General features: G+C 35.5%; 1 protein-coding gene across 1 annotated transcript in view; it reads right to left on the bottom strand.

Annotated features, from left to right (window-relative positions):
* Positions 1–385: 385 nt before the first annotated feature.
* The window catches only part of RAB10 (RAB10, member RAS oncogene family), a 76,028-nt gene continuing 66,048 nt past the window's right edge, over positions 386–10,365 (bottom strand). Inside the window, exons 4-6 of the mRNA XM_082852197.1 lie at positions 8,337–8,426; positions 7,888–7,989; positions 386–3,167 (exon numbers count right to left, since the gene is read on the bottom strand). Coding sequence (XP_082708323.1) covers positions 3,084–3,167; positions 7,888–7,989; positions 8,337–8,426 — 276 coding nt within the window. The 3' untranslated portion in view covers positions 386–3,083. The remainder of the gene's footprint in view (positions 3,168–7,887; positions 7,990–8,336; positions 8,427–10,365) is intronic.

Raw genomic sequence — 10,365 nt, 5'->3', positions numbered from 1 at the left:
TTAAAGGCAGAAATCATAGGCCCCACCCGAGACACAAAATTCCGTGTTGATGGGAGTGAACGGGGAAGCATTAACATCACTCTAGGTGATCCTTATAAAAACTGCACTATGAGAAAACCTCTATATATCCCTCCAGCAGAGATAATCTTGTCAACAAGTATTTATCTTTATTTATTGACTAATAAGGCCTTAATACAGGATCAAACATTTCTTTCATCAATACTACATATAAAAAAAGCCAAAGTTGTTTTTTATGGTTCACAAAAAAGGTAGGAAACACTTTACATTTTTCAGATAAGAGGACAGTCACTGCTAAAACAAGGGTTCATCCTCCAGCATGGCAGCCTTACCTTGGTGCCCCTGGGTAATCAGCTGACTTCAGTTGTAGTTGGCCTCTGGCACATTCTAGCAAGTGTTAGCTGGGGAGTGACTACAGTTGTGCACTTGATGCCAGGATGATTCTGCTTTTAAAATGCAGTTTCTTCCAATGATAGCCCTTGAAATTGCCTTCCCAGCATTCCCTAGTTGAAAAAGTTATTCTCCTTCTATTTCTGCTCCTCTAATATCCAGTTTGCTATTCTGCACTATTTTTCAGAAGGAATCCTCCATCTTAAACTCCATAAATAAATGAAAACCAAGCCACGCAGTTGGAAATCAAGTTTTGTTTTTATATGAACAGAAGTAGACCATCTAGAAATATTTCAGTTTATTTAAATTGTTAAGTAGAATATGAAACCGAATTTGTAGCTAGTACCAGAGAATGGACTTAACTGTTTGGTGTTGAATGAGAACGGCTTCTACACAGGATCCCAAGAGACTTACAGAAAAGGGGGCAAAGCCCTATTATTAAGCAAATAAAACTCATGTTTCAAACAGGTTATACAAAAATTGATTTATACTCCATTTCCCTTTTTTTGATATTTAGAAAGTGCAGATTTAACAAAAGGTAGCCATATCCTTTCTATGTACAATGCCAATTATAAGTATGCAAACAACAAAACTGTCAGTCTGTTACCCAAAAATCCCAGTGTTTAGCTCTCAAACCTTAAGTCACTGAACTGAGTAAGGATTAAAAGAGGGTTAAAAATAAAAAAAGCTACTGCCACATTCCAGATAAAGGAAAGCAACAAACACATTAAAATTAATCTAACAACAGTAGGTTTAACCTAAAACTTTTTGAGAAGCTTAACATCATGTCATTATTATTTTTAATGGAAAATTAAGGATTATTTGGCAATGCTGCTTTTACTAGTAGTAAACAATGATAAAGTGAGGCAAAAAACCTAACAACAACCACCAGTGAGGCATATAAAATCACTTTTAGGGCACTATCTGAAAATTCATGGATGTTCATAGCAGATACGTCCCTATGTTGTTTATGTGAGCCAAGAGGTCATTAAAATGCTACCCACGACACAAAAAGACTTTTCAATGGAAGCTGCTGTCCTAAACTCAGCCTCTGCGAGAAATGAATCATGCTATTCACAATTATTTCAACAAAGGTATCATCTTAGGATGCTAGCAGCATAGCAAACTTAACTTACCCTATCCTAATGATAAGCAATGAAGCAAAATTAGAAAAATGAAGTGAAAAAATGACAGGGTGAGAGAGAGCTACAGTATCTTATCTTCACATGAAAAGCCTTTGTTGTCCTTTTTCCAAATCCATGGTAATACAAGTTTTCCAAAGGGATGTGAAGATAGGACTTAAAATTAATAATATTCTAAAGTACTTCTAAATCTTAAGGTAAAGACAACTTAACACTGAAAGAATGTTCTTCGAAGGCCAAATCTCAATATATTTGGCAAACATGTTAATAAATTTCACTCCTCCTTCCCACCTTTTTGAAACAACCTTGACTGGGCTACCAAACTGCTAGAGGAGTTGCCAAAATGGAGACTATTCAAATTTAGGTTAAGAGATTTATTCTAGGAAAGTGAATAGGCTATACACCTAATTAGAAAGACAAACCACAACACCCTCCAAACACTAGTGCATGCAATTAACTCTTCCATTTCATAAACTCAGTGGAGAGACAGGAAGGGAACAAAGAGGGAAAGAGAAGAGGAACATGAAGTCGAACAGCAAATGAAGGAATCTGGGACAGAAGCTTTAGGGGAGAGAGAAAATGAGGGGAGGACACAGTTAACTGACATTTGATAACAGGCAGTTAGAATTTATCTTTCAGTTTACTTAGCAAGTTAAATCAGTGCTTTATGTTAAACTCGACAAACCTGCTAGTTTACCCCTTTCATTTTTAAATAAATCATACCACAGGGTGGTGGGGGAGAAGCAAATAAAGCAGCATGCAGGAAGAGACACAAGGAAAAAGTGGCCAAGGAAAAGAACCGGTGGCAGGAATAGTTTTAATTATAAAGGCCACTTAAAATGAGACTCCACAAACCAAAGCTATCATTTCTGCATTATCCTTTGTCCTCAATTAACTACTTTGAAAATTACAGCCAAGCAGACCACAAACATTATAATGCTTTATGTTTCGATGATATGTCTCCTGCACATGCTTCCACCAAAACAAAAAAAGGAAAAACCAAAGAAGTTCCTTTCCACGTAAGGCACAGGACAAAATCAACCCCATTTACATACACAAGGCGAAAATGAGTGTTTTCCTGGCTTCTGTTTCTTTTGCTATCACATGTCTATAGATTATAGGGACTCAAGCACATTATCCATGACAGAAAATTCCACTGTTGTACAAAATAAAATTGTTAATTCTAACTTTTATTCTTATACAATTTGCAGAATAGAGTTGAAATGATTGCTATAGGTTTTAATGTTGATAAGAACTGGACTATAATACAACTGAAATGCAGTGGTGAGCTGAGCAAGTACATTTAAAAATGAGCTCACAGACATGATTTTTCTATACATTTTTTTGTTTGAAGAAAATTATAAAGTCAGCAAGCAGTCACAGATGAAAGAACAAATAAAACAGGTGGACTAGGAGTTAAAAGATGAGGAACAAAAATATCTGTTGAAGAGTTAAAAATGGACAGAGTGGTTTATTTTGCAGCAGGAAGAGAAAACAGGGTGGTGGATGGCAACTGATGGAACAGGAGAGCGTTCAGCAACATTTGCTCTTCCAGCCTGTCACGCCTCCTCCACTGCTGATATCTACGTTTTCACTGTTGGGCTCTTTTACAGGGGTCTGGAACAAACACACAAGGAAAGCAACCCGTGAAAAAACACTGCCATGGATAAATCAAGATTTAACAGCAATATTCTCACAAATGTTAATTTATGTAACAGTGCAATTACAGTCACATGAGATAGGTTTTCTCTCCCATGCAAAGTAAAGAAATGGAAGTTTTGTTTTTGATCTTCATTTTGCCTTTTTCTTCCAAGTTGTGAAATGTCTTGAGGCCTCCTGGCTTTCCTTTGTAGAACTTCTGAAATCTTCTCTGCCCTAACTCTTGTGAAGAGAGGTATATCATCTCCTGGCCTGACCCCTGAGTATTTAGTACTTAAAAAGCATCATCAAGCATATGTATAAAACCAATGTTGGATCATGTCTAACTTCAGAGAAGTGAAACAGCCCTTTTCTGTTTAGTTTTACTTGCCTTTTGAGATTGGAGCTTGTATTTCCATAGCATTGCTTTAAAAAGGCAATTTTAACCACGATACATTAACATTAAGTGGAGGGAATAGGGTGGGGCAGAATGCAAAGTTGTATAATTCATGTTAAAAATGGATACAGAAAAAAATCAAAATGAGAGACACCAAAATGTTAATAGTAGTAACCCTTAGGTGGTGGGTTTATGAATTATTTTATTTTCCTCTTTGTATAATCCTGTATTACCCCAACTTCCTAAATATTACTTGTATAATCAGAAGAATATACTACTTTAAGTGGATAGCCTATACTATATGCATGAAAGCAGAATTCATTTTAGGGATAGCATACCTACAGCAAAGTATACAAATCTTAACTGTGCTTGATGGATTTTTAATATATGCTGTGAAACCGCCAGATCAAAATATAGAACATATATAATATGCCCCCAGAAGGCTCCCTTGTGTCCCTTTCCAGTCAGTACTACCCTCCTAAAGGTAACCAATACTCTGATTTCTACCACCATAGATTAGTTTTTTCTGTTTTTGACCTTCATATACATGGAACCATATTTTATGTATTCTTTTGTATCTGATTTCTTTTTCCTTTTACTCAGTGTCAGCCTATGCAATTTATCCTGTGTGATTTATCCATGCTGTTGTGTAACAGTGTTCATCATGAATGGAATTTTAAAAGCTAGGATATAAGTGGGAACTTCTTTTCTCATGGAAACAATATAAAGTTAAGGTAGTTCAAGGGGAAAGAACTAAAATAATTTCTAAAACTCACATAGCCCAAGAGAGGCCTGCTGAATTCATACTGAGGTGAAATTTCTACTTGCACTTTGAGCTAACCCACCTAATCTCACTGCCTTATGGAATTCTTCTTTTCACTGTATGTTAAAGATGCAAGTTTTGCATTAAAAAGGTCTTTGTGAAAAATGCACAGAAGAGAAATAGGCAGCTCAGCACCTGGCCACAGAAAAAAAAGTTGCATAGGAAGTACTCTTTCTCTGGGACTCCTGGGTGTGGGTCAGTTAAAGATATATGGGTGCTTATAGCCAGGGAGGTCACTACATTTATTCAGTTAGCATATCACTCACAGTCTGTCCTTGCACAATTTAACTTAGACCCTTGAAACAGACTCTCAAAAAAAGGGCCAATAACTAAATAGCAAAAGCGGGCAAAAGAATAAACAAAAAAGTTTACAGAAAAGGAAACACAAAGGTGCTTCGTAAACATATCTTTAAAAATGCTCATATTATTCATAAGAGAGCTGCAAATTATATCTGTGTTTTTCACCTGTCAGGTTGGAAAACATCTGAAAGTCTTATAATTCACTATGTTGGTCAAGAGTTTGAGTAAACAGACATTCTCATATATTGCTGGCAGGAGTATGAAAGGGTACAGCCCTCAGGCAGAAGGTGGCAAGCATGCATCAGAATTATAAATGTACTATATGCTCTTTGGCCACTTCTGGGAATCTGTCCTTCAAATATATTTGCACATGTGTAAAATAATATAAAGATTATTCACTACAACACAATATATGAGATCATAAGGCTGAAAATCACCTAAATGTCCCTCACTGGGAAACCTGTTTAATTATAATAGACTACTCAAAGGAGTAGCACTCAGTTATTTTAAAAATGGAACTATTTTACTTATATTAAGTGCCAAACAGTGCAGAGCATGTTGCCTTACGTGTTTTTTTTCTTTAAAAAAAAAAGGGGGGGGGCTTCCCTGGTGGCACAGTGGTTGAGAGTCCGCCTGCCGATGCAGGGGACACGGGTTCGTGCCCCGGTCCGGGAAGATCCCACATGCCGCGGAGCGGCTGGGCCCGTGAGCCATGGCCGCTGAGCCTGCGCGTCCGGAGCCTGTGCTCCGCAATGGGAGAGGCCGCAACAGTGAGAGGTCCGCGTACCGCCAAAAAAAAAAAAAGGGGGGGGGGGAAGGATGGGAATAAAATGTATATATATTCATATTTACTCATATATTAGTAACTAAGAAATTAATTATTGGTTGCCCATGGGGGAGGGATGAGGAGTTGGGGGAATATAGTGAGAAACTTCTCTGTATGTTTACTCTTTTTATTTTAAATGTCTGAATCATGGGAATGAATTATCTATTCAAATAATTAAGTTTTAAATGTTTTAAATTGCTTTCATTCTAAAGTTCTTTTTTCTTTTATCAACTCAGGAGAAAAAGCACTGCACAGAAGGTTGCTAGTCAGGAATCACTACTGTATTTTACATCTTTTAAAGCAAGTTTACATTTGATGTTTTAACTCATAACTTTATCACACTGAAAAGTGCATGTATGTGTATGGGGAAAAAACGCTGCCTCACAATTGGGCCTGCCTACCTGGGGAAGACTCTAGACTGAGATCTTTATTTATTGGTGCATCCATACCTTTTAACCTTTAATATGATAAGGAAGATCTACCTCACTGACACACAAATTATATGCCTATATAGCACTATTTTTTTGAAATGCAAAGATTTGGAAGAAGATCAAGGGATATAATACAGAAAGAAGTCAGAAACAATGGAGAAGACCAAACTTCCAGAAAGAGAAAAAACACAGAGAACACGGGTATTTCAGTAAGTTTTGTGATAATTCCTATAAGTACTGAAATAATTTTTCACTGTAACCCACCAATCTCAGAAATACAAAGTATTATACTTTCCACCAATTAAAGTATTTTTCTATCTGTTATTCCCTTCATTTAATTAAAAATACAAATGTTTTTTCGTAGTCTACCTAGTATTTTTCTGTTCTACTTTAATTTTTGTTTCTTACAGGAATCTTTTAAAATAAAAATATATTTCCTCAAGGAATTCTAATGGGTTTTTACCTATATCCAGCTGTGTAAAAATATTTTTAAAATTGTTTTTGTAACTTTAAAAAGAAGCAAGTTAAAATTTCAAAACAAAACTGTACATGAAGTAAAAGTGATTCTGTCCTGTATCCCCTTCCCCTTCCCACCATCACGCTAGAGTACTCACTAGATAGAGTCTGGTATATATCCTTCCAGATCCTTATTTGCTAAGCATAACCAAATGTGTGTGTGTATATGTGTACATGTGTTTTTGGTATCATATATAATTTTTAAAAGATCATTTACCACACATGTTATATCCTAACTTGCTTTTTATTACTCAATACGTCAATACATTATAGATATCAGACATGATATGCAGGATGTCAGCAGATGTGGACAGGCACAACTTTTGTAGTTACTCTAAACAGCAATAAGTGATAACTGTTTTTTCTAGTTTGAACACTACAGTAAACAGATAGCTCTCCCCTCAAAAAAACTAAGTTGCTTGGTTCCTCAGAAATTTCATTAGATTTACACTCGATAATACCACCTCTATTACAGCTTAGATTTATATGTGTGTGTGTGTATGAAATTTGAGGGGCTTTTTTGGGGGGGAAATACTGATATCTCAAGTATAAAAACAGGTTACCAGAAGCAATTAAATTTTCTCCTATACAATGCTTGCTCCTCCCTCAGGATTGTGTCAGATTTTCTCTATTTTACTTGCATTTTAAATACACCATAAGATTGAATAGAGAACTCAGGACTCATAACCTTAATTCATAACTGTGTATTTTATCTAGTCATTTGAGGGGAAAATATGAAAATCAGATTTCCCAATTTTGCTACAAGTTACTTGTACTGGCAAATTTTGGGATTCACGAATTAAACCCAGAAAGTAACCTAGAGGTAAAATTCCCCGAGATCAATTTTCAGCCTTTTTTTTTTTTTTTTTAACCTTACAAGTTGAAATGATTGGGTAAATGAAATTTGGGGGCAGACTTACTCTATTTATTCAGTATATATTATATACATGCCCCTCACTGGCACATCTGAGAAATGACTATATAGCAGAATAGTGATTTTGTAGCAATAACTACATCATAGATTCACCTCTTATCTTAAATTTTTTATCTACGGGAATGCAAAGGATATATAAGAGAAATGAAACAGAAGAGCCATAACACCATGGACCAAACAAAAAGTTGGAAAAAGGAGTATGAAATTAGGCTAGAGACTGAGTACTGGAGCTCAGAGTGTCAACTGTTACCACTGACTAGATCCTAGAGATTTCTAGATGGCTGCCTGTTCCTTCCAGTTCCTTTCTTTACTTTGGAGGATTATATATTGGTGATGGGTAAACGTTTAGAAACAATACCACCCAAACCCAATTTCTGTATGTAAATCTAGTACTTTAGAAAACATGAAATGTTCAAATGTGACACCAGGCACCTTAGCAGTAAAAAAAAAAAAAAAGAAAAAAGAAATTTACCTTTCGAAGGATATCTTCAGCTAATGTGAGGAACGCCTTTTCGATGTTTATATTTGCTTTTGCACTAGTCTCAAAAAATCTAATACCATGCTCTCTTGCGATCTAAAATAGAAGCAAAATATCATCATAAAATTATCAAGTATAGGTTACCAATTGATGACTTTAGCATCCTAAAGGGAACAGTAATATTATTCTAAAGGTAGTAATCTCAACTAGGTTATCTAAAATGAACAGATTATTTCAATGGGTCAAGACTCAAATGGTCAAGCTCCTTAGAAAACAAACAAACAAAAATTCACTCAAATGATAAGCTATCATTTCCTATAGCATTTTTAAAAGGATGCAAATAGCTCAAGTGCACTCCACTACCACTAACATAAAAACAGTCAAATGCAACACCATCTTCACAAAGAAAGGGCAGCATATTAGTCTCATTCAGAGCTTTTTACCTGTTCTCCTTTTCCTTTAGGTACAACTCTTTTATCATCCATATCACACTTGTTTCCTAGTAACATTCTTTCCACATCTTCATTGGCATGCTAAAATGAAATAAAAATTTAATTTACACACTACCATGAATTATGGCTTAATAAAAATGACTTTATAGGAGGCTGTCTAGTCTCTAGATACATTCTCAACAAGAGAGGACATATGCAAAAGATCTGAAACTGTAATTTCTTACACATAGTCTAAATCCAAGCTGGACCACGATTTTAGATAATGTGTATTACCCTATAAGAAACCTTAGTTTAAAATTCTATAGAGCCCTTAGAGTCTCAAAAAGTCACATTGCTAGGGGAGTCCATGCACAAAAATCAGTTAAAAACAAATGTTGCTCCACTGAAATCCTAATGAAATCTTTTGCACAAATAGGAAAATCCATCTCTAACATTCATGTGGAATATCAAGGGACCCTGAATAGCCAAAACAATCTTGAAAAGAAGTACAAAGTTGGAAGATTCACACTTACTTCCTGATTTCAAAACTTACTACAAAGCTACAGTAATCAAAACAGTGTGCTCCTGGCATAAGGACAGACATGGACAAAAAGAACAGAAATAGAGATACCCGAAATAAACTCTTGTGTACACCATCAAATGATTTTCAACAAGAGTGCCAAGACCATCCAATGGGGGAAAGGACAGTCTTCTCAACAAGTGGTGTTGGGAATACCAGATATCAACATGCAAAAGAATGAAGTTGGACCTTTAACTTACAGCACCATACTCAAAATTGGATCAAAGACCTAAATAGAACACCTAAATCTATTAAACTCTTAGAAAAAAACATAGGGAAAAAGTTTTATCACCTTGGAATTGGCAATGATTTCTCAGATATGACACCAAAAGCATAAGCAACAAAAAAGAAAAAACAGATAAATTGTACGTCATCAAAATTAAAAACTTCTATGTGTCAAAGATCACTATCAGCAGAATGAAAAAGCAACCCATGGGATGGGGAAAATATCTCAAATTGTCTATCTTTGGCCCAATGCACCGGCCCAATGCACCTTTCCCTGAAATATCCCTGCAGCAACACAATTATGTTCTCTGGACACCAAAAGTCATTTATGAGACTTGGTTTGTCTTAAATTTGAATCCATCATATTATTTCCACCAGCCCCATCCTCATCTGGATACCTTCTACTCATCTTTTCAGGTCTCAGCTTAAACGTCACTGCCTATTTCAAGACTGTTTGGCTATTCTGGGTACCTTGAATTTCCATATGAATTTTAGAATCAGCCTGTCAACCCCCGCCGCTATCCGAAAGAAGCAGCTGGGATTTTGATAGGGATTTCACTAAATCCTCAGAACACTTTGGGCAGTACTGCCATTTTAACAATATGGAATCTTCCAATTCATGGACATGGGATGTCTTTCCAATTACTTAGATATTCTTTAGTTTCTTTTAACAACATTTTATGGTTTTCAAAGCCTTGTGCTTCTTTGGTTAAATTTTTCTTATTTTTTTCTTTTTGATGCTACTATAAATAAAATTATATTCTTAATTTCATTTTTTGATTATCTGCTGCTAATGTATATAAATACAACTGATTTTTGTATACTAATCTTGCTTTCTACAACCGTACTGAACTTGTTTATTAGTTCTAATAGTTTTATTTTTTGGTGGAAGTGTGTGGATTCCTTAGGGATCATACCATTTACAAATATAGTTTTACTTTCCAATCTGGGTGCTCTTTTTTTTTCTTTGCCTAAATGCCCTGGCTAGAACTTCTAGTACAATGTTAAACAGTAGTGGCCAGATCAGGCATCCTAATCATGTCCTTGACTGTAGGGGAAAGGATGATGTTGTCTGTGGGATTTTCACAGATGTCTTTTAGATTTTGCCAAATGGGTTTTTTTGCGTGTGTCTGTTGACAAGATCATATGGTTTTCGTCTTTTATTAATATGGTGAATTACATTATTTCATATGTTGCATTCCTAGGTAAATTTCTCTTGACCATGATATATATAAT

The sequence above is a fragment of the Leucopleurus acutus genome (assembly GCF_964270905.1).
Source record: "Leucopleurus acutus genome assembly, chromosome: 12".
Lineage (NCBI taxonomy): Eukaryota > Metazoa > Chordata > Mammalia > Artiodactyla > Delphinidae > Leucopleurus > Leucopleurus acutus.
The sequence above is the reverse complement of the archived record's forward strand: the minus strand, read 5'-3'. Positions and strand labels throughout refer to the sequence as shown.